We start from the raw sequence: 25,724 nt of genomic DNA, 5'->3' as shown, positions 1-25,724 counted from the left end.
TTTAGGATCAAATAGTGGTGTTGCCTTCTTTGCATCAAAGTCAAGAACACAGTCTATAGCACAGCTGTAGAAGGAGAAATCTAGCTCCTATGAAAGGAGAAGTCTACTAGATGCACCAGAAAAGACAAGGTTTTTTGTTTGTTTGTTCTGTTTTTTGTTTTTGCAGCTTTAGTAAGTATTCCAATGTTACCAGCAGAAAGTGAAAGTTTGCAAGAGGGACAGGACTACCTCTGCTCATAAGCAATGTCTAGTTCTGCAGGGAAGCCTGGAATGCGTGACACCTTCATGTCTTCATGGCTTTCTGGATGAAGTTATAGCAAAAACTTCCATGTACTGCAAAAAAACCCTCTTTATTGTCCCAATGGAAAAAGTCCAAAGTAGTGTTGTCTCATGTATGGTCGTTGTGCTTTCTTTCTACCTTCAAGTTACAGTGAGAATAGCAGTAAAGAAACAAAAATACATCACCAGTTGCTATTCCACAGATTATTTAAAAAAACTCTAAAACGATTAGAGCTTAAGAATAAAGGTTCTCTTTAATCAACAGTCCACTGTATTGAAATTCGTTATTATAGTATTTAATATGTAGTAAATATTCAAACAGCAAATGTTTGACTTATTTTGATTACCTTAGCTGCTTGATTTTGTTCATTGAATATCCAATCATATTTTAAAAACCACTTTTTTCCTTAAAATATTAATTTAAGACAATAAATATAACCTAGTTCTATCCCAAATTCCTTAATTTATTGTAAAGGAGATAAAGTGCAAATATTTTCTTCACTCAGGTTTCAAAAGACTTTCTCTCTCAGTTTAGCTTAATAAATAAACAACACAAATCCGGAACCATTTTAGATAGCATGGCAAGGTTTTGACCCCAGAAAGGAGGGGGATATTTAGTGACAATGTGTTATCATTTTATCAAATAATTACCAAATAATTTATAAGCAACAATCTCTTTCTGTGAGCTACAAGAAGGAAAATATTCAACATCATTTTTTGTTTTATTACTTCAATACGAAAGCAATACTGGAGACATGAATGAAAGCCTGATAAGAAAAATGTGAATATATCCAAAAAGATTCATAAAATGTGTAAAACTATTAACTCACTTAAGAGAGAATACATACTCCTAAGTCTTATTGTCAATTTTCCTGTAAAAATGCTGAAACTGGCAAGTTTCTCTTCCATTTGCAGTAGGGTGAGTACACAAGGTGTTAATCCTTTTGGGCTAGGCTTAAAACATTATTTAACATTCAGGCCATTATTTAGCATACAGCTGGTTAGCAGCTTTTTACTAAAGTACTGGCTCCTCTCCCACATTTTTTCCTTCTGGCACTTACCTGGAGCTGTAAAGGGCTGAGTCCAGAAGCAGCAGCAGCTGCCATTGTTGATGGAATGAACTGTACGGGGTAGTTATCACCTGTCGGGAAGAACAATGCATACAGGTTTAGACAATGCACAGGCAATCGCAGCAGACAAGTACAAACATGGTCCTTGGATCGCCTGAGCTTTACAACATTGCTCTAAGCCCAAACATCTGCAGAGACAAAAGACTTAGTTGGGCACAGACTTGCAGTGCTGCCTTGGAACTTTTGTTAACAGATAGCTGGTAGGCAAACTGGCAAAACATGAATGCTTAAAAAATTAAATGTGCAATTCAAGCATGTTCACTCCATTACAAATCTTGTAATACATCATTTTTTAAGAGTAAAAAAAAATATCTTAAAGCCAGGCTGACACTCAGCACACAGTGAAAGCACTGAGGTTTTCATATTAGAACAACTGAAAGTTTTGGCTTGGGAGGCAAAGCCAATTATGAAAGGCCCAAAAAGGCGAAGAGCTATTAACTGACACTAACCTAAAATTTTATTTTTCTAAAAAAAATAAATAAAAAGAATTGGAGATAACAACTTGTGCAATATGACAGGGATGAAAGAACATGTCATTTTACCTCACAACAGGTATTGAAACCACTTTTTTTTTCTGGATGACTATCCGATACTGAACTAGTAGGGCTGAGTACAGAGTCATGTACTATGGGTACTATGGATACTATGGATAACTTTATCAAACAGACACCTGGTTTACATGGGATGTCTGAACTAAAACTCAGCTGAGCCCAATCATGGGTCAGCAGAGATCAGTTCTATATCTTAATGAATTTTTAAAACTCCAGACCAATTCAATATAAGGGATGGGAACAATTCCTATGATTTATGAACATGGGATGAACAGGAACTTGAAGAACCAAGAAGATGATGAGGAACATATCAGGTAACAGAAAGAAAAATTAATATCTGTAGCTAAATTGTACAATACCAGTGATTTAATACAATATCACTTTGGCTTTAGCTACTTATTTAAAGTCGGTGTTATGTACTATCTCTAGGCTATATTTTAATAGGCTGTTCTTCCACACATTTCTGACATTTATACTAATCATGCTGTTTAGCATGAACTTTCCACACTGAAAGCTGAATATAATAATGAAGAGACAGTGTATAAAGCATCACAGTAATAAAGGTAGTCAACCAGAAAGCAAGAAAACCTCTTTATTTGCAAGGTCACTAATACCTGGAACCTTCCAGGTGCCCCTGGTTGCTTGGAGCTCATCCTGTTTGCCTCATGAAGTGCAACTCAGCTGGCCCCGTGTAAATGTTAAGTTGCTTTCACTTTTAACAAATTGTTAGCTTCTAATCTACACAGTCTCTTTGCATCATATCCATAATACCTCATCAGACCATTGAGCACAGTGTGTGCTTGTACACAGTCCAGTAACAATTGGCTTCTGATTGCATATGGAGTGCTGCTACAATGCATTCACTAACACTATATTGTGCTGGTCTCCTATGGAGTAATGTTCAAAATATCTGATCTTGCTTTTTCCCTTCCATGAGGTTGATTTCGGTTTGCAGTACTATATGAGGTTTTTCTTTCTTTTTTCTTAAGATAACTAGGCCAAATTATTTTTATAGCAAATGACTGTCACTTTATGCTTAAATAACTCTACTGATCTTCTTGATATTTAGGCTAAATTATGTGAAGAAAAGAATATCCTAATCTAAGTCCAATGGCACTTCTTCGGTTCATATCAGATCTTTAAAAAAATCACGAAATGATGCTGAATTAATGATGCTTCAAAAACAGGGGGGAAAAATCACCATTTCAACCATCAACATGGACTGCCTCCCAGAATATTTTAGAGCTGTTCTTTCTTTAAATATTATGCATTATTCATACGAACTCTAAACCACAACACCCCCTCCCTGTAAGTTTAATACCAGTTGCTTTATTTGTACTAAAACATTTTTCATGTCAAACATATTTTTAAAAATCAAACTCTAAAAGAATTCCCCGGGGCACTCCTTTTTTCATAGCTGTCATGCTTCTATGCTATGAAATAGCTGACTTTTTTTTCATAGTTTGTGGCTTGCCAGTTAATTTATTACTATCTCTGCCACACCCTGCACTACTCTCCGCTCACCTGCTAGCTGCAAATAGCTCCCCTTCCACTGCTGACAAAACATGTTTTTAAAATGTTTTTAACCTTTTTGCTGGCTTGCTTCTATATATCTGAGTGAAATCTTTTGAAAGCTATTTCTCCAGAACATATCATTATATTGATACTAAAAGTTAAAATGAACATATTACAGTAACAAAAGTTTATCACAGATGATACTTAGAAGAGAGAGGGACAAAAAGGTAGGGACAAGAGGAGGTTTAAAAGCAAAAGAGAAACCCATAGGAACTAAAGGGAGTTAAGAGAATGAAGTTTAATCCATTTTTTAAAATAACAAAGTCACACATTTCTCTCCTACTCCTTTCTGTTGGTTTTTTTTTTTTTTTTTTCTATTTAAACGTCTATCGAGAAAAAGTTCTCAGTGTGCCTGACTTGGCAAAAAATCAATCAACAAGTTGCAGCAATGTTGTTTTTTTTTAATTTGTCTCTGAATATGAAGTGCTTGCATGAGGACCCATTCTTTTTAAATTTATACAAAGGATAAGTGAAGCCTGTTGGAACAGGAAAACTTTCGGCACCACTGTAATCTCACCCTTACTACCTCCAATCTAAGAAGGCAACTCCCAAACACTAACTGGGGAAAGAGCTCCCGTTTGGCAAATTGAGTTTTCCAACCTTCTAGATAATTATAACTGGCTGGATTTATCTAAATTGTTATACAGCGTATAAAAACAGGATCTTAAAACTATGAAAAATTTTCTTAATATTAGTTTCACATGTCAGAACAACCGCCACTGGAAATCAAAGCTGTCCCACAACAACAGTCCTTAACAAGAGAAAGTCAATTATTTCATTTATCACAAATGTAATGAACACATCACAATTGTATATATTTATGGGAGGGGGCAATGTGGTTTTCAAACACATATATAAAAATAATGATCCAGGCCCAGCGGCGTGGCCTAGCAGCTAAAGTCCTCGCCTTGAACGCCCCAGGATCCCATATGGGCGCTGGTTCTTATCCCGGCAGCTCCACTTCCCATCCAGCTCCCTGCTTGTGGCCTGGGAAAGCAGTTGAGGACGGCCCAATGCATTGGGACACTGCACCCGCGTGGGAGACCTGGAAGAGGTTTCAGGTTCCCGGCTTCGGATCGGCGCGCATCGGCCCGTTGCGGCTCACTTGGGGAGCGAATCATCGGATGGAAGATCTTCCTCTCTGTCTCTCCTCCTCTCTGTATATCTGGCTGTAATAAAATGAATAAATCTTTAAAAAAAATAATGATCCAATCAGGGTGATTTGCATTTTTTAAATTATTTATAAACTGCTGGTGTTGATAACATTCAAAATCCTCTCTTCTAGCTATTTTGTTAATGAGTATTTTGTTAACCACAGTCTCCTTACTGTGATATTGAATTTATTCATCCTGTTTGTATGTTGGGACCCTTAATCCATTTTCTGAGAGAGAACACATTCTTAAATGAAGGCAAAATTTAAGATAATCTAGTCACAATAGAAGGGAAGCAGGTAGTAGGGACTTAACGATTCATTAGATTCAGCCTAACTCCAGTAGGAATATTTCAAATATGTATAATTCAGACACAAATTCTTATTTTTAAAAGAGCCAATAATATGGTAAGAACTGCCCATTTACTTTAATCCTTAAGAAAGGTAAGTTACTGCAATTGCTGAGTATAAAAAAATATGTTCAGATATTAATACTTTGGAGAAACTACTTAGAGAAGCTGGGAGGAGTAGGGGAAGAAAGAAGAACTTAGAGATTTGATCCTCAAGGAGAGAGTCTAAGTTATACCTCATTTCCCACTCTTCAATGCATATACTACATATTCATTTTTACAAATTATTCTGTGTTGCCTTCACAGGATAATAAGTTACCAGGCAACCTATGGACCAGGGTGAGTTATCCTGTTTGCTACACTTCGGAAATAGCTGAATCACCAATAACAAAAAAAGTTGGAAACAATATGTTGCATAGATCTCACTGAGATACACACAGTCACTGTCAGAAGACATTCTCTCTATTCTGTGAAGGAATGTCGGAAGTCTTCCCTTGCATTTGTCCAACATCACAACATAGCAAGTGTTAGTGGGTAATAGTAGAATTTTATTTACAATTCTAAAAAATTACAAAATATTTAAAACTTTAAATTATTCTTAAGGACAAACACAAGAAAATTAGTAAAGATTGGGATATGCATTGATGAAACCACTGTACTCTTATTTTTTCCCAGCAATGTTTCCTAGATTCATCAAAGAATAGATAAATGATGATTTCTGATCACACAACTTTTTTTTTAAAAATCACCTGCACTGTTTTACATACCTTCAAAAATTCTGGCAATCAAATATAATTAATTTCTTCACTTATTTTGAAATTACATCCAGACATTTCAAACTTGAAAACCAAAAAATTTTCATAACAGCAATTAAATAAGATAATGTGAATGACATGGTATTAAAATATCCCCTTCATAAGAAACCAATCTTTAAAAAAGTCTCAATCTTCATTTCTTAGTTATGCTTCATAATATAGCTTCCTTACATGAAGGAGCAGTGAAAAAATCTTGACTTTGTCATAAAACTAAACTACTTTATACAGGTTAACATACTTTTTTGCTGGTCCTCAAAGTTCTCTTTTGAGAATTAGGGTACTGATATGAAAAACCCTAGGGATGCTTTGATTTCAAATAAATTGGTTTAATTAGTCAAGCATTTTAATAGCGTTTATACACTTCTATTTTGCAATATTTTGGAAATATGCCAAGCAAGATATAATTTGGTTGACTCCATAAATATGAATCATATTTTTACAGCATAGAAAAATTTATATTTTTCTTAAGATCTCACACACTTAAGTTATGTCCTCAAGAGTAGGGAATGTCACATCAGTTTACATACTATCTCCACTATTTTATGGATGCAAAATCTAGAAAAATTAACATTTTGAGGATTTTCTTTTACAAAATAGAGATAATAGCCACCTACCACCACCTAAATCTCAGAGTTGCTATAAAATCAAATAAGATTTTATACATAGATACATCTGTAGGGAACCATTTCTTAGCAGATAAGTAGCATTCAATAAAATGCTAACTGAAACAAAAGCATTAAAAAGCATTATGTAACCATGTAACACATACAAACCAACCAGCTAGGCAACTTACAAGAAATAGGAGATTTCATAAGATAAAAGAATAATCTAACTGATTCAGGAAGAAAAAGAACATCTAAACAGGTTTATACGAAGAGATTAAAAGTAATAAAAAAACTCCCAGATGGCAACCAGATGGCTGAATCAACGACTTTTACAAAGTGTTTAAACGGTTAACACTGACTCTTCAAACCTGTCCACATCTGAAGAGGGAACACTTTCTACCTTATTCTGGAAGTCAGCATTTTCTAACACAAAACAGATAAAAACATCACAGGAACAGAAAATTATAGGCCAATACCTTTTCTGATTATAGATGTAAAAAATCTCAACAAAATATTAGCAAATCAAATATAATGGTACATTAAAATATTATTCACCATGACAAAGCAGAGACGGTGCAACGTAACAACATGTTTGTACAACATCACAGCACAGCAAGAATTGGTGAGTAATAGGCGAGTTCTATTTGGAACCCTAAGAATATTTAAAACTTCAATTTGTTTTAAGAACAAACACAAAAATTTAGCAAAGACTGAGATAATCATTGATGAAATCACTGCACTCTTTTTTTTCTAGTAATTTCTCCATATCAAAGAATAGATCAATGATGAACAGATTTTTGGTCCTAGAACTCTAAGATCACCTAAATTGTTCTTAATTTCTTCATTTATTTTATATCTGGATCTAGGCCTTGAAACTTGAAAACCACTGGTAGAAAAAGGAGTAAGAAAACACGTGATTACCTCAATCAATGCGTCTGACAAAAATCCAATCGATTTCTATGATTAAAAACTCTCTTTACACTAGGAATATATGGAAAATTCCTCAGGATGGCAAAGAAGATTAATGATATAAACTTGACGAAAAAAGCTTTCTTCCTGATATTAGGAACAAGAAAATGGTGCTCACTTAAACTGCTGCTATGCAGCACTGTACTTGAAATGCCAGTCAGTGTTGTTAGACAAGGAAACAAAGAAGAAGCAAGTCTGCTTTTATTTAAAGATGCTCTCTCTCTCTGTCTCTCTAAATATACATATATATATATATATGTGTGTGTGTGTGTGTAATTTGATAATGTATAGAAAATACCACAGAATCTATCAGAAAGTTACTACAACTAATAAATAAATTCAATCAACAGGCAGTGTGGAAGATAAACAAAAATCAGCTGTGTTTAAACACATTAGAAATGAACAACCAGAAAGGAAATTAAGAAAAAAGCAGGGCCTGGCAGCGTGGCCTAGCAGCTAAAGTCCTCATCTTGAACGCACCGGGATCCCATATGGGTGCAGGTTCTAATCCCGGCAGCCCTGCTTCCCATCCAGCTCCCTGCTTGTGGCCTGGGAAAGCAGTGGAGGGCGGCCCAAAGCTTTGGGACCCTGCACCTGCGTGTGGGGAACCTGGAGGACATTCCTGGCTCCTGGCTCCGGATCGGTGCAGAACCCGCCATTGCGCTCACTTGGGGAATGAATCATTGGATGGAAGATCTTCCTCTCTATCTCTTCTCCTCTTTGTATGTCTGACTTTGTAATAAAAATAAATAAATCTTTTTTAAAAAAGAAAGAAAAAGTAATTCTATTTGCAATGACATTTAAAGGAACTGAATACTTTGCAATAAATTTATCCAAGGAGCTGAAGGACTTTTAAGATGAAAATTACAAACCATTGCTGAAAGAAGACATAAACTGAAAGAAATTTGTCTTCCTGAATAACAACATTTACTACTCTTAGGATGTCAATACTGCCCAAAGGCATCCACAGATTCAATGCAATTCCTATCAAAATCACAAGAAACTTTTTTCACAGAAATGTAGCAGCCATTCTCAAGGGGCCATCACAGATAAAACAGTCTTGAAAAGGAAGAATAAAATTGGAAAATGCACATTCTTCCACTTCAAAATTTACTACCAATGGACAGTAATTAAAACTGCATGGTATTGGCAAAAAGATAGACATGTGGACCAATGAAGCACAAATAGTAGCCTAGAAATAAGCCATTATATATATGGCCAATGGCTTTTGACAAGGGCACAAAATTATCTAACGGAAAAAGGGCTATCGTCTCAACAAACGATGCTGAGGAAATTACTACACACCCACAAAGATATATCCAGTTTTTATATTTTACATTTGGTTGTAACTTACACAAGATACAAAAATTAATTTAAAAGTTGTAAAAGTATTTGCTAAAACTATTTAAAAATTGTGTTCTAATAAGGTGGTAAATATAGAGGTAAATTATATTGTATACTAATATAGAGGCAAATCTTCAAAAGTTCTATTTGTCAATGGTTTCCTCATGATGGTACCAAAAGCACAGGAAACAAAAGAAGAAAATAGAAAAATTACATTGCATAAAAATTAAGAACCTTACTGCACCAAAGAATAACTGAGAGAAAGGTTAAATAACAACCTAAGAGCACCAGAGAAAAGGTTTGTCCATCATATAACCATTATGCTATTAATAATCATCGTTTCTTAAGAACTCACACTCAACAACTCAGTTCTCGATTGGACAAAGTACTTAAGTAAAGTGTTCTTCAAAGAAGATATAAAAATGGCCAATAGTTACCTGAAAAGATGCTGAACACCATGAATCATTAGGGAAATGCAAATCAAAATTACGATGAGGTGTCACTTCATACCTAGTAGGATGACTACAATAAAATTTTTCCAATATTGGAAAATAAGTGTTGGTGAATACCGAAAGAAACTGGAACCCTCTTACATTGCTGATAAGAATGTGAAATGACTATCTGCTCTAGAAAATAGTTAGGTACTTTCTCAAAAGGTGAAACATGGAATTCATACTTTGACTCATCAGGCATTCCTACACACATATCCAAAAGAGTTGAAGGCAGACTCGACAGATATTTATAAATCAATATTCACAGAAGTGTTGTTCAGGATAGCCAAACTATACTACAATCAAGTGTCTGTCAACAGAGAAATGGTATCCAAAACGTGAGATATGCCAATAAAATAAAATTATTCAGTCATTGAAAGGAATTAAAACTTGATATATGTTATTACATGAATGAACCCTGAAAGTATGCTTATGAAACTGTGTCAGATGCAGAGGATAAATACTGTTATGATGCCTTTTAAAGGAAGTGCCCAAATAATCAAATTCACCACAAAAGATAACAGAACTTACTAGAGGCTAGGGATGTAGTTACAGGGAGAGTTATCAATTACTGTCCTGTATATTACTCTAAAAGAAAATTAAAAGTAGATAATTTAAAAAATATTTTCAGTATAAAGAAATGTTAAGACGCAGATATTTTGGCTAATCTAAGATTCTTTGTATACCAAAATTATTTTAAAGTGTATCAAAATAATTTGTTGCACTACCGGTAGAGGAATTTTATGCTCTGGAGACCAAACTGGCGGAGTAGACTACTTTTGGACTGCTATCTGGACAAGCAACACTTTTTTTTTTTTTTTGGCCCCAAACTGAGCTGATGACTTGATCTTGAAATGTATGTAAGGCATACATTACATTTTTAGAAGACAGTGGCTTTGTTACACATGCACGCCTTGAAATAGTGGCATAGTTTTTTAATGCTGCTCATAAACAATCAGCATGAGCAAATACTACCTTGGTCTTAATAGATTAAAAGATAAATTTCCTTTTTCATTCCCTATCCACTTTCCTATAACCTGGAATAATTCCATGGCATTTATGTCTTCAGCTGATTGAATAATTATCTTGATTTGAAGAGAGCAAGTACCACATTCAGGTAATGTTCTGAACTGGTGTTGGGACAATATGAACAAATATATAAGAAACAATGAGCCATTGCTCCCCTCCAGGTAGTTTAACCTATAGAACTGGGCATATCTGGATCCCAGACAACAGCGGTCACCCAACCCAGCCACACCCATCTTGGTGCATTGCTAAGAAGTTCTGGCTAATTAAATTCTTTGACACAATTTAGGGATCACCAGAAAATACCTTTTTGCCAACCTTAATTTGATTACAGATATTCCCACCTTATCTGAGTTTCACCACTGGAATCAAACTACAGCTCACTGCCAAAGGACACTACTCTAACCACGCTTTGCTTGATGCCAGTAACCAAGGGCTGCACAAGAGCGGGCCAGTGCCTGTCTTCCTCTTGGGTAAATGCTACAAATCCACTGATTATTTTTTAAGATGTTTTGTTACAAGTGCTCCAGATTCATTGAATATATAACAATATTTTCTTCCAAAATAATAATAATAAATCACTGTCTTTTCAACACAAGTAGTTGAGGAATATAAGATGTCTATATTTAAGGCACAAAACAAGGCCCACATCTGATTTTGATCTATGAAGCTTTTACTTTAAAAGTCATGTCTGGTATCACCTAGCTTACTTTAAAAGTTTCTAGGACTGGTGCAACGGTAGTGCCTAGCTTCAATTAAACAACAACAAATATATATATATATCTGTTTCCTTTAATGTTGCAAGTTGAGATGCAGAAACAGTTCAGAACAAACTACACACATTCAGGGAAGGGGTAAGCCACTGCACTGACTGAATACACTCCGACAAAATAATTACACACTCCTGCCCTAAAATAGATGCCAGAAGCATAGGAAATACAACTTTCTTTAAAAATTTTTTCTAAGGAAAAAATATTTTTAACTATTTCAACACCATCATGTTGTTTCACTCAGGTCTCCAAAACTGGCAACACAAATAGTAGATTTGATTCACTGGAGTCTGGGGAATTAAGGCACCCCTTAGGTGAACTAAACCCCATAGCAGCACTATTCCTTAAGCCATTTGAGTTTTGTCACATTTAACCTCTTTTTGTTTTTTTAAACAAGGAGAGAATTTCTCTACCAAATGCAAAAAGAGTAAGAAAAATAATCAATAGCAGTAAGCAATTAAAATAAATATTAAAGCTCACAGGCTTGTTTTTATGCTATTTATAAGCTTCCTTACTCAGAAGTGATTTATATGTTATTATTGCCTTAAGCATATTAAAACGTTTGCCTTTGTTTGATAAACCACACACACAAAGAAAATGTTGCACTCAGCTTTGGGGGTTAATATAATCAGGTTAATATGTTAAAAGAACTTGACACAGAAATTATTAATGAGTAGAACAAGGTCACTACTTCTGAGCTGAGGTCACTTACAAAGAATGCACAACTGAAATTAAGGTTGACTTTTATTTACTTGACTATCTTCTTGCACTGGATTCCTTTGGCAACGTATCTTTAAACATATAAAGCCCTGTTTACAAGGAGGCTCTGAAAGAAGCTTCAAACCATTATGCCCCTAATTGAATTCCCCAGGAGTCCAGTAAACTCAGAGGAATAAAGAAAATTCACAACATTTGCTAAATCATCTCAAAACATATTTCACTGCAAGGTTACATGACCTGTTTTTTGAGGTCCGAAGATGAATGGGAAATAATGTCGAATGCTTCATTACTGAAACTAAAATTAAAATGAATCTTACCTATTAGTGGTAAGTTAATTGAATCAGACCAATTTTACTCTAGTGAAGTGACTACATCGGACCAGTTTTAACTTTTTTTTCTGAAACAAATCTAACTAGCAATCAAGAACAGCAAATATACTATTTGTTGCCACTTTCCTAGAGTATAAAAGCTCTTAGGAGGGGTAAAATTTTAATCAGATAAAATTATTCACAGGCAAGTTACAAGAGAGAGCTGACAAAAATTTGCTAGTCCCCAAGGAAAGCAGCCTTTTATCTGTGAACTCGCAACAAATTCAAGTGGAAGAGAAAGTCAGAGTTACTAACAACTAATTAATTTGTCACAATAACCCCTCTTTCCAATCCTAATTTTACTCTGACATAAACTTTCATGGTTTTTTTTTTTTATTATTATTATTCACAGTACTCGTATATAGTCTTATGTTTGTTGTGACTTCTGACAAGAAAAACATGGATCTGAGCATTTCCAAAAGAGTGTGAATTCTCTCTCTGCTTACCTGGTTTGTACGTTATCCCAGGGGGAAAGAGGAATCCCTGTTGGGCAGCGGCAGCTGCTGCCAGGGTCCGCTGGTCATGTGGAAAAATTGGGATCATGAGCGGAGGCATGTGACCCTGAACCTGCTAAACAGAAGAGAGTCTATGATCAGACAGAGAGCAGATGTATGCCAACAAAGTATTTGTTTTTCTCTCCTTGCGGTGCGCTGCCACACACAACAACCACCTCTATTTTCATTCCAACTGGGCGATTTGGGAAAATTCAGGCAAAATTCTACAAAATCCTTTCCTAGATGCTAGTGGTATACCCAAGAGGCAGCTTCCTGGTGAATTTGCCCTAGCTCCACTTCCACCAAACCACAGTTAGTGCTTTTTCTTTCTTTTCTTCTTTCTTTAAACAGAGAACTAATTGAGAGAATTTGTGTCTTACACTTTAGAACCTGAAGCGGTTTTGCTCCTTCGCCTGCGCTGCTTTCTGATTTTTATTTTCAAAATAATCTCTTGTATCGCTGGTCAGAAAATTCTGATTGTATATATGCCCAAAGCGGTGTCTCTCTAGTTCAGGTCCCTTATTTCAAAACCTCACTGCATTATGTCAAACATATAGCTCTTCAGATTTAAGGCTACTTCATCTTGGATCCCAATTAAACTAATATTCTTTGCCATACACACCTTGATGTAACATATAAATTGCTTGTCTGGCTAAGAGGTTTTACAGCTTTATGCACTACCATGTAGCTCAGTAATTATGGAGTTGTATTCAGAGAACATTTCATAATAAATCCTACTATATCAAATTTCATTTGACCTCAATGAATGTATCAAAGAGCACAAAAATGCAAACTAGAAAATCTTCACTCTATATCAGTATTTGTTTTCCACATAAAGGAAGTAAGAGCCATGACAGACCCATGCTTGTGGAAATTACATTTTAATTTCCTAGTTCTCTTCTGTACACTCTGCATGCTACCCTGATTCTAACCTAGCACAACAGAAAGGGTTGTCCTGGCTTTCAAGGCACACTTTGTAGATTAAACTACGGGGATTTTTTATTTTAAAGATCAAAACTAAGATGTATCAAAAGACACTACCTTGAAGCTTAAACAGGCTCTTTGGCCTCTTTGCAATATAAGATGGCTACATTGTCTTTTGTTTAAGATCCAACCTTTTAGAGCAATTCTATCAACCTTAAACTCATGTTCTGCTCAAATTCCTAAAGTTTCTGATGACCCTATTTAAATAGCACCTTGTCCTGTCCATGTTCCATCCACAACCAGGGATACAGTGCAAAAATGTTTCTCTGTGGGTCTAGGAGGTTTCATTTACCACCAGTTTTTCTCTAGGGAAAGTCCTAAGATGTGGGTTAATAAAGGGCAAGCAAAAACTAAACACTTTACAGTATTTTTCTGAATTCATTTCTCAGGAAAATCAACTTATAATAAAAAGGTCTTTGTGCAATTACTACCTTGCCAGTGGGGCGTGAAAGAAACTAGCTTTGAACAGCTTTTTCTTCCATTTCAGCTGAGGTAAGCCTCAGTTTTGAACACTGGAGTACACACTTAGCATGCTTAAATTGGAGTGATCCCCTAGTGCCCAGGCTTTGCCTTTAACCCTGGGGAAAGCAATGGATTTGCTGTTCAGCTTTGGTTTGTTGTGACCTGATGCAGACTTGTGATGTCAAAGATAAAGGCACTGGTTTATGTCAAAAAGTAAAATACAGTGTGCTTTGTGGTGACCACTCTTCAGTGCAAGAGTACATCACAGACTCTAATTTCATTTTCTTCTAACACTATAGTCCTAGATTCTCGCTTGAACATACCATTGAAACCTTATCTCCGAGGACAGGTGATAAGGAAATGAGGAGTACGAGTGTTATATTTATTTGTTCTTACCTGCATTCTTTCAACAAACATTTATTAAGCTACTATTATTGGTGCATAAAAAATGTATCACATAATGCAATGTAATTAGTTTTTAAAAAAAGGAAATGCAATAAAAAATATATGTTAAAAAAAGCTACTATTATTGGTCAGAGATCTTAATAATTAACTAAAGAAATTAGGAATATTTAGCTTTGGAGAGAAAGTATGATGGTTTTCTTCCAGTATGTGAGGGAATAACATCTGGAAGCAGGATTAGATTAAGATTGGCTGTTTATGAAGAGCAAAACTAGGTTCAAAGGAAGAGATTTTATGGATTTTTAGTTCAAGAAATAATCTCCTAGTAAACTATTCAAACATCAGTTGGCATCTTTTCTGAGAAGCAGTCAAATAAAAGTCTAACGCTCCTACCCATATATTAGAGATGTTCTCACGCATATACACCACTAGACACCTGATTAGGTCATCACCAAGAGGGCCTGTCCAACATTGTAACAGTACAGTCATTTAAAGACAACATCAAGATGGCTGTATGACTACAGTCAGTCCTTTATTCATTCATTTATGAGAACTTACAGCATGCCTGCAGAGGTTTCGTTGGTAACCAAATCTGAACTACAATCTATAAACTGCCATTTCCTTGGCTGTGTTACCTTTCTGAGCCTATTCATATTTCCGCATGTAAAAACAGAAACCAACTATAGTCTCACTTGGTGATTATGAGAATTAAACAGATAGTAAAGATAAAATGTGTGACATGGAGCCTGATGTAATAGTTAACTATTTAATGTTGTAGTAAATAGTAGATCTATGCTCTTTTTTTGTGTAGACCGTAATTCAGCACCAGGAAATTATTCAGACTCATAAAACAAGAAAGAGTGGATCTTACCCATACCTACTCTGTAAGAAAGAAAATAAGAAAAGGAAAGAAAAAGATTCAGTGTATCAGGCAGAAGCTTGTTACCATGCCTCATAGAGTTATTATCCCATCTAGAACTTCTAGACAACCATGAAAAAGAAGAGGTGGAATTACAGAGATTCTCTGAAGATACACATGGGGTCTTCTAGCATTATTCCTTAAATAAAATTTTCTATTTTAAAGATAATTTTTATCTTTGCAGACTCTGAAGATCCTGAAACAACACCACATGGGGGACAAGATGGTAATTCTTGAATGTTGGTGTCTAAACAAATTCCTATGTGATTGTGAACAGTAATAGGATAACTAGGGATGGCATTTAAGGTCATTTTAATACTAAAGAGCTGTAGGTATTTACTATCAACATAAGCTGAAGGAATTTCAGAAAGTTCCTTTCTATCTATAAAAGTTCACAAAATACGATATGCTAAGTACCAGCCAAGCAGCCGCCCTAACAAGTTGAGAGACAAAGTAAATTAGGATAAGGACGGAAGACATTACGAAAGCAATAACAACAACAGAACTGCAGAGTTGGGATGGAGCTTACAGCTGATCGAACCTGGTAATCTTCCAAGTGGGGTATTTGACCAGCAGCATCACTAATATCTGTGAACATTTTTAGAAAGTAAATTTCTTGGGCTCTTCCCCATATCTTTGGATTCAGAAACTTGTGATTGGGTCCAATAATCTAAATGTTAGACTAAAATTTAGTCTGCAGCAGCGACTGGCAAGCTTAATGTGCATCAGAATCAAGCATAGGATTTGTTAGCATACTGATTGCTTGGGCCCACCCTCCGAGTCTCTGAATTAGTAGATCCGAGGAGGGGCCAGGGAGTACATTTCTAACAAGCTCCCAAATGCAGCTGGTGATGCTGGTCTAAGGATCATTCTTCGAGAACCACTAATGCAGTCCAATTGTCACAGTTTATTGACCAGGCAACAGATGGCTAGAGACGCTAAGAGATACAAACCTAAGATACAAACCTATTACAGAGCTGGGTCTAAAGTCCAGAGCTGCTAATCACTCTTCCCAGTGGCTTTTTTCCATTACATCGCATGAACCCCAATGACAGAAAAAAAGAAGTCAATTGTAAACACTGATATAGCAGCGAAAATCTGGAGGTCTCCAGATCAAAATTAATTTGTGTTTCATGACTATACTGCTTGAGGCGATTCTGCAGTATGATGTTATAAATGCTGTTCAAGTCTAAATGAAGTCCACCTTTGATTTTTTTTTAATCAAGAATGCACATGAACTTAGTATCTGCCTTCAATAATTCAAATAATTATAATGGATTCCTTAACCATGATCATTCAGTTCCAAGTAACAAAACAGACCTATTTTAAGGAAATAATGTTGTGACAATTGATAGTGTCTTTTATTAACGACAACCTGAAATGTCCAATAGCTAGAGAGAACCTACTGAAGGAGGATGGGAAAAGATCCTCTTTGGGCTCTAATTACAGAAATAATGATAATGACTATAATAGCTAATATTTTTCAGCATATTTCCTATATGCTGAGCTTTGAAAAGTGATTATAAGCCCTATCACATTAACTCCTGAAACCCCAATGAGGTACTTACTTGCATTATCCTTATTTAATTAGACAGATAAAGTCATAAAAGATATTTCATCCATTAAAAGCTGGTAGAGGCAAATTCAAGTCTAAGTAAAAGTAAGTATTCTGTCAGGGTTCAAGTTTGTACTTTTAAGAATCTATTATTTAACCATAAAGTCTTTCTTCTGTTAAACAGATAATAAGGTGATAAGTGATACATTTCTTAACGGTAACAAATATCTGACTGCTGGGCAGGCACTGTGCCTCAGCAGGCTAATCCTCCACTCTGTGGTGCCAGCATTAGATACGGACACTGGTTTGTGTCTTGGCTACTCCTTGTGGCCTGGGAAAGCAGCGGAGCATGGCCCAAGTCTTTGAGCCCCTGCATCCACATGGGATAACTGAAAGAGCTTTTGACTCCTGACTCTGGATCGGCACAGCTCTGGCCATTGTGGCCATTTGGGAAGCAAGCCAGCAGATAGAAGATATTTCTGCCTCTCCTTCTCTCTATAAATCTGCCTTTCAAATAAAAATATATAAATCTTTTAAAAACAAAAATATGAATTTTCATATTTGAATTCCATTGGAATAAACAACAAACATAATAAAAAATTATATATACCCTTAACTCAGTTTCTTCCATCACAAACAAGGTATTGACATAGGCACAATTCAACGATACTATTCACACTCCCTTCCAGTGTTAAAGAATTTCTGTCTTAAAAATTAGTGAGAGTAGGGTCCAGTGTGGTAGTCTAGTGGCTAAATCCTCATCTTGCATGCAGTGCCATCCCATATGGGTACCGGTTTGTGTCCTGGCTGTTCTACTTCCCATCTAACTCTCTGCTCGTGTCCTGGGATAGCCTTAGGACCCTGCGGAAGACCTAGACGAAGCTTCTGGCTCCCGGTTTCAGATCAGCTCAACTCCAGTTTCAGCTGTGGCCAATTGGGGAGTGAACCAGCAGACATAAGATCTTTCTCTCCTCTCTTCAAATCTTCCTTTCCAATAAAAATAAATAAATCTTTAAAAAATTGGTGAGAGTAATGAGGGTTCATGAACATTCTCATTACCATCTTCTATAGAGTGCTCACCAGGAAGAGTCAGTGCAAATGATGTAAGTGGAACGTATGAATGTAAGCAAGGATTTACCTATCTCTTAGATTTTCATTTATTGCTTGTTATAAGATCTTCAGTTGAATATGGGAAAGAAACAGAAAGCAAGTGTAAGGCAAGAGGAAAAAGGAGGAATCAGAGCTTGGTAGTCACAGATGAGCCACATAAACACTCAGAATATGTTCTTCTGGAAGTTATGGACTACGACCACTGCGCTGAGCACCAGTGCTTGGGATAAATAATACTGAGGATACATAAAAGGTGTACCAGGTCCTGGAAAAGTGTAATCTTGCTTTCTTTTTCCTTCCTATTATTCTGTTTTCCCACTGGATGATGTGCCAGGAAGCACAGTTACACTGAAAGCATTAATCCCTAAAAGTGCTCTACTAAAGAACAAAAGCAACTCCTTTAGAGTGACCAGCCTCCACATGTCTTTTCCACAGATATCAAATTTCAAATAGAATGTTTATTTCCCTTGAAAGCATAATTTTCCCTAAGCACAAATTTAGATATTTAATTATGCTATACAGAATGAGGCAAAATGGATTTTGTTCACACAAAGAGTAAAACCTGATGTTGCCAAAATGTATTTGTGAATGTGGAAACTGCAATATTTTTATTGTTTTGCAAGTAAGGACCAGCTGCCTGGGTACCCAACTTAAGCAAGCAATGAGAAATCAGGAACCCCATTGTCAGTGAAGCCGAGTACATCATGAAAGTAACAAACACCTCTCTGAAAGCACAATGTCCATTAATTCTGAACTGCCACCATCTCTGACCAAAGTGTTTCCCTCTTGCCGAGGGGTGGGGGGATACATTCTTGATCTAATCGGCCGCATGCCCAGAAATTTTAATTGCTCGTGTGTTCCTCATGTCTTTCAGAGAATCAAGACAGCAGCAGATGTGTGTGAAACACTTAGGTTCTGTCTCTTCCAATTCGTAAAACAGCATTGTTGCATCAACACTTATCCTCTTTGTTTTCTCTGTGCTAAGTTGTTGATGATGCCATTTTTTCCTTTTTCTTTTTGCCATCTGCCCCTGAGCTTCATTAAAGATACATGAATGGGCTAACTGGCCTGATATCTTGTGAGGAACAGGTGCTATTGTTTGTCCCTGAAGACTTGCACTAAAGATGCGACTCAGAATGCTTGAGAAAGAGCATCTGCAGCAGTCAGAGAGCAACTTGGCAGAGACCTGGCTGTGCACTAATATGCAAACAGAGAGACACTCAGGGAAGCTCATTGTCTCTTTCATGAAGAGCATTTAACTTCTTTCAAGTTACTAACTATTTATACTGAAAATAATGTGCACATTAATGTTGATTACTGAGTTGAGACTAACCATCTGAGGTCTTTTGTTAAAAAAAATTTTTATTTCCAGAGACTCATTACTCATTAACTTAATTGGAGAAATCTTCAAAATTGCAAAAGGAATGCTTCCAATTATGTACAACATGACAGGGTGAGGAGAGGCAGAGACTTAAAAAAAATACAGGTTCAAGAAAAAAAAGCTGAGAGGAAAGAAGGTAAAAGAGAAGGCAGAATGGACAGAATGGAAAAAAAGGGGCAATTTCCTTAATGGTCATATTCTTTATTACAAAAAAAAGATTAGTCATTTTCATAGAGCATTATCACTATAAAGCTATAGAATCTAGAAAAGGAGAAATAAAGGCTGCAGAAGTCTGCATGAAAAATCCTTCAAGATCAGGCATGTGCCTTCCTACTGTCAAAAAGCACACATCAAACCTCAGTGAATTCTACAGACTAGGAGGGACAGGCCCCATTTGATAGGATAAATTCATGCCTCAATGGAAACCCTTCTAGTTTCAAATCATTTTTGTTGCTACCGTTGCTAAAATTTGCCAAAAACATAATGAGTGCTCTTCCTAGAAAGTATGTGTAGCAGTGAACATATTGAACTTCTCTTGGTTGACCATAGTATAAAGTGCAAAAAGAAGCACTGAATTACGTATCAACTACCTGGTGATTCAATAATTGCATCAATTCACTAATCTTTCACTAAGTAAACTGACTATCCTACATCATTTACATTTCCACAAGCCCCATTGCTCTTATAATAAGTTTAAGAATATGGCAGACATCTTGCATTAACTGATCAGTGCTTTGAAACCAATCACTTAGGACTTAGCAGTTGATCTTTTGAGTCTCAATTTCCATATCATGGTGTTGGTAACACAATTGCAAAAGGTTTTGAGCTGTATTTGTTCACAATTCTGGCTGCTGTAGCTAATGAGGTACAGCAAATCATGCTTCTAAACAACCTAGATCGTCACTCTAAGAGAAGAATAATTAAACTGAAATTCTACCAGGAACAAGTCTAGGAAACACATTTTTTTAGAAATTTAGCAAAGCCTCACCTTCTCGGATGTTTCCCACCATCTGCACTTGGAAGAGAATCTTGCTGTTTTTATTTGCTTTTGGCAAAAGTTCTTTCTTCTACTGTTCTCTCTCTCTTTCTCTTTCTCTCCCCCTACTGCTCTTCCTTCTTCCTCACTCTCTCCATCATTCCCTCGGTTTATCAGGTCCCATGAGGATAATATATTAATCACTCTGTTATCATTCATGTTGAATTAAACACAATGTCTTTGTAACATTCTCACTAAAGAGGCAAGAAAGCCCATTAAAAAATAGAGCAAACTGAAGATGTTAGCTTAGGAGCATCCTTTTAAACCAAAGCTTTGGTCTTTTGTAGTCATATGTTTCAGTAGGGACGTTAATGAAAAGATAACTTTACATGTAATTTTTTTCTAAGTGTATATTTCTTTTTATTTTTTCTTCTTATTATTAGTTTCCAAAATACAATTTTGTAGGTTTGGGAATTCCTCTCTCCTTCTCCCCTTAGTCCATATTTCAACAGTTAATTTAAAGAAAAAAGAGAATCAGTTCCAATAGTTTTCTTCTATTGGTTAAACTACCAAATATGCTTGACAAAATATCTCAATTATTTACAGAAGAAATAGAAAAGATACCAGCTTCACAAAGTCACAACCTCCAATACCAAGAGTAAAAATACAAACAAAGCAATTTTGATTGCTATGCTGGTCTTTGTGACAGCTAAGTAAAATCCACTTCACAGCCAGCACTTTCCAGCTCTTTCCCTTGGAGTAAGAGCACAATTCTCCCATCACACCAATGGTACATGTTTTAAAACCTTCTTTGGGTATATATTCAGAAACTCAGGTTAATAGCCATGAAATAACCAATACTAGCCTTTGGGTTAACATTCCTTTCTAGATTCTCAGCATAATATAAATGTATTCTCTACTCACATTTTTAAAATGGGGAAACATCTCATTAATCTACCAGAATCATCAGCATCTCCAATTCATCTGTATACACTCTGCGTAAACATTGAATTAAACACACACACACACGTGGTACTCAGATAATCTCGATTTCAATGATCTCTTGTTACCTTATTGCATGAAATGAAAAGACCAGTATAAATACAATGACCTCACTGACTCCCTATGAGAAGGGATGCCTGTCTTCATTCAACTTTTCAGTCATTTCATGAGCTTTATCTCTGTCTGCTACTGTGTACAGCTCCAAACAAAAAGGAAACTTTATAGATATCTACATCTTATTTTATCAGGTGGTGGTGCCAGGTCTGTTTTAACTGACAGGCTTGAACAAACCATCTAGTTTATCATCATAGTTTGGAATATAATCAACACAGAAATTCCACCAGGTCTCACTGCACAGCCTGCCTATGGTCTATATCCCAGAAAATTTTTCAGAGTGTTTATGAGGACATAAGTCAGATTATTTTCTAAAAAGGATGATAAATGTTAATTAAATGTGGTTAAATTATCTTACTATGTTTTAAGAAACTCTCACCAGGAGGGAAATAGAATATCCTGGCCATAAAGAAATTAATAAAACATGTTATGCAAAAGTAAAATTTATGATTCAGTTGGAATTAGATATCTACTACCTTTTCAATTCATACAAATGCATAATCTTGTCAATTAAATATTATTGTTAAGGTCTAGTAGTATGTTAAAATCACTTTAAAGTGCAACTAAGGAAAATTCATGTGTGTTTATTACTCCTTAAGGATCTATTAGTGGGTATTTTAATTCAGATTCGTGCTGTAAAATCTGCATAAACTCAGCATATTGTTATCCCCATGTGTGCATTTGTTTGGTTAAAGCAGAACAGCAAATCTCAATTTTTGCAACTTCTGGAAAAGTCAAGAGAACTAAAACAGTCTTAATTTTAATCAGATACAAACAGTTATCACTACAGAAGTGAAGAGTTGACTATTATGCAAATAGTCACAGTTAGTGGTCACCAGGCCATTACGGGAGACTGAGCTAGTCAATTTAGATATTTCCAAAGACTAGTGAAGATGAATGTTTCTTATTCCATTCTGTCCTATTTCTGGAGAAGTATGAAACATATTACAGACTAATGATTGTTGTTCTTAAATGGAAACCCCATTAAAATACACAATGATCAAAGTGCTTTACCAAGATGGAAATTCATTTTTTCAAAATTTGTATAAATGCCATAAGAATATGGTAACATTTGTGAAGAATATGGCATTCCTTTCTTTGCAACAACCAAATCCAGATATAAACCTTTCATAAACTTTTGACCTGTAATGAAGGCAATCTGGCTTTTACCCCTGAAGTATTTTTACACAAGCTTATTCTGTTAGCAGTGACCAGAGTTCAATTATTAAATTCCTCATCCAGAAATGTAGTTTCACATTTTAAAATACAGGTCTTGTTAAAATTATATGCAAGCAACTTAAAGGCAAGGACTTGGTTTCTCCCTAGGGCTCAGTAATAGGTCAACACACAGTAGGGTTACAATAAATATTTAATACATAAGCATATTAAAGATTTTTATTCTGCAATTTAAAATTAAGATACAACAATTTGGGTGAATTTTAAAATCTTCTAAATAAATTCAAAGTCATTTCTCAAATTAAAGAATAGAAATATAAATCTGCTCCAAACATAATCTCATCACAGTCACGTCTTCTTTTAGCTATGCCATGATGTATCTGAAGCTCCCTGATAAGAAAATGCAAAAATTCAAAGCATTTTAAAAATAAATGTATACAAATCTGTTAAAATTCCTCTATAAGGTAATTTAGTGATATCTTAAACATTTTATAATTTCATCATGATCAATTATATTCTTGATTGAAAGAAATGATTAGATGCTCTCACCAGAGGAGCCGGGAATACAATTTCCCCAAAAATCACTGAAAAAATGTTTGTCAGATAACGGTTGATTATGCAATACAGAATGAAGGACAGAAAACTAAGCAGTATCTCTTACGGAGAATAGAAGCTGTTTTATCTTTTACAAGAAGACCAGAGAAACATACTGTGGGAACTCTAAACAAAACCTAACTATAGTGTTTAAGTAACCGACTGCTCTGCTCAGCTGTGGCAAGTTGACCCTCCTTGTTTGTTCCAAAGAGGGACACTGATTGTACAAGTAGTTGCAGAAGAGGGTATAAAGAGATAAAGTTACCTTTAAAAATTAATACTGAGTAATAATAAATAGTGACTATAACCAGAAGTCAGGTTGACTTCAGAGGTTCAATCTGCATCACTTGATCTAATTTGTTAGACCAAAAGCTAATGCCATGTGCTATAACGTGACTGTGGAGCACAACCTGCCTCACTTCCATCATGCCTGAGCTCACTCTCTCGTTTTCATTCTGTACTACAGTTGCTTCCTCAACTCAATGACGAAGTTGACAAAGATGAAAATAAGCATAAGCTAGCATGCTGATATTTAAAATGAATGTTCTTTATTTTTTTAGTTTCCTTTATCACTGTCTTTGTAGTAAATAGCTCAGATACAATGAAACTATCCCTATTAAAGAAGATAAGGTACAAGCCTATAGATAAGGCTGTCATTAGAGTCTCTTCTCAGATGTCTTCATGCTCCTCTCAAGTCTCTTCCCCAACTCCTTTTTATTATCATCTTTCTCCTCCTGCTTTGTGATACCTTCTATGTCTCTGATTGAGTCATTTTCCTCACTTACTGTACAGAATGCTTTTCTGTCTCTTCTTTGCCTTCCCAAACCTAATGAGTCCTCAATGTTCAGAACAAACTCAACTCCTTTGTGAAATTAATTTCTTTCCCTGTGTCGAAATGTGCATTGCACATGTTGTGTTGAATTATTTAATGGTTTCCCATGTAAATGCATTCATTCATTGATTAAACCTATGAACACTTGTTTATGTTAATATGTGACACTATTCTAGGCACTGCAAAATAATAACATATGATATCCCTACCATAAACTTTGAAGATAAAAGGCATACAAAACAGTCACAGAACATGTATATTATGAGAAAAAAAAAACTCTAGGAATGGACTTCAAAAATTTTTTGCACCAAAACAGACATCTTTTCCACTTTCCATTAGCTTTTTGAAGCATCTTGTTATGTGTGTGTGCACATATACATAGGAAGAAAAATATACAAATAAATATATGTTGGTTTATTCCATGCTATGAAGAAAGTAAAGTCAGATAAGAGATTATGGGAACCGGAGGGGGAGAAAGAGGTAGTGAGTAGGGAATGAAGAATTATTTTAAATAAACATGGTCAAGCACACCTTCTCTAAGGAGATAAGATGGCACAGTATTGAATAACTGGAAGACCCCAAGAAAATAATGGTTGGATGTGTAGGCCTAGGAAGGCCAAGCAGATTGAGCACAGTGGCAGAGGATAGCTATAGATAGATCATTTAGTGCCTGATATAGCACAGTCATGAGCATGGACTGTATTCTAATTGTGACAGGAAATCACTGGAGCGTCTTAAGAGTAGTGGCATGAAACCCAATTTAAGTTTGTAAAGATCACCTTGGTTCCTGTGAAGAAAACTCGCCATAACAAGGGAAGAATGAAAGCAGAGGATCCAGCTTAAAAACTACAATCATCCGAAAGTTGAGATAATGTTTCCATCTTACATCTCCTCTGTGCTCAAGCAGAAGGAAAACAACATGCAGACTCATAGCATGCTGCTAGGACAGTGTCCCCAAATATGAGAGGCAAAGAGTAAATGTGTGTCTGATTGAAACTGAATATATACAACGTGATTCAAATAATAGATAAAACACCTCTTGCATTTTCTGTTGCTATAGTTGAGATTAATGTCATATTTACTAAATAAAATTGGAATTTACAACACAAAATTGATGCTGCAGTAATTCACCTGTCCTGAAATCCCTGTTGTTACAAAGAACAAAAGGCCTACAGCTTTGGTTAAGTCTGCTGAACAATAACTCAATGCAATCATTATATTAGATAGATAGATAGATAGTATTATATTGGATCATTAGTGATTAAAAATAGCCACAAAGCAATTTAGGACCAGAAAGAAATAAAAAGATATTGGTCCACTCAGATCAAGAGAAAAATAGAACCAGAATTTAAGATGGAAAATGAATATTGAATATTCTACATTTGATCTTTCTATAAGACATTCTAAAATTTCCTAAGTTCTACTCTAATGCTTTAATTTTCACATATAAGCTTATGAAAAACACAATATTATCTTGCCCTTGATAACAGTTTTTAACAATAAATAAATAAAGACAAACATAGTGTATCTTAGGTCTTACGGAGGGTACAATAGAAACCCCTGACCAACATCAGTATCAG

General features: G+C 35.5%; 1 protein-coding gene across 23 annotated transcripts in view; it reads right to left on the bottom strand.

Moving 5' to 3' along the window:
* The window catches only part of SOX6 (SRY-box transcription factor 6), a 595,708-nt gene that overhangs the window by 126,023 nt on the left and 443,961 nt on the right, over positions 1–25,724 (bottom strand). For 17 of the 23 annotated variants that reach the window (XM_058663306.1, XM_058663317.1, XM_058663314.1 and 14 more), the window contains 2 exons: positions 12,590–12,713; positions 1,341–1,420 (listed from right to left, as the gene is read on the bottom strand). In XM_058663306.1, the coding sequence (XP_058519289.1) occupies positions 1,341–1,420; positions 12,590–12,713 (204 nt within the window). The remainder of the gene's footprint in view (positions 1–1,340; positions 1,421–12,589; positions 12,714–25,724) is intronic. The other 6 variants (XM_004593750.3, XM_058663303.1, XM_058663312.1 and 3 more) reach the window with 1 other exon arrangement.

This window comes from Ochotona princeps, chromosome 4 (genome assembly GCF_030435755.1).
Source record: "Ochotona princeps isolate mOchPri1 chromosome 4, mOchPri1.hap1, whole genome shotgun sequence".
Classification (NCBI taxonomy): Eukaryota; Metazoa; Chordata; class Mammalia; order Lagomorpha; family Ochotonidae; genus Ochotona; species Ochotona princeps.
This window is presented reverse-complemented; position numbering and strand designations above follow the sequence as displayed.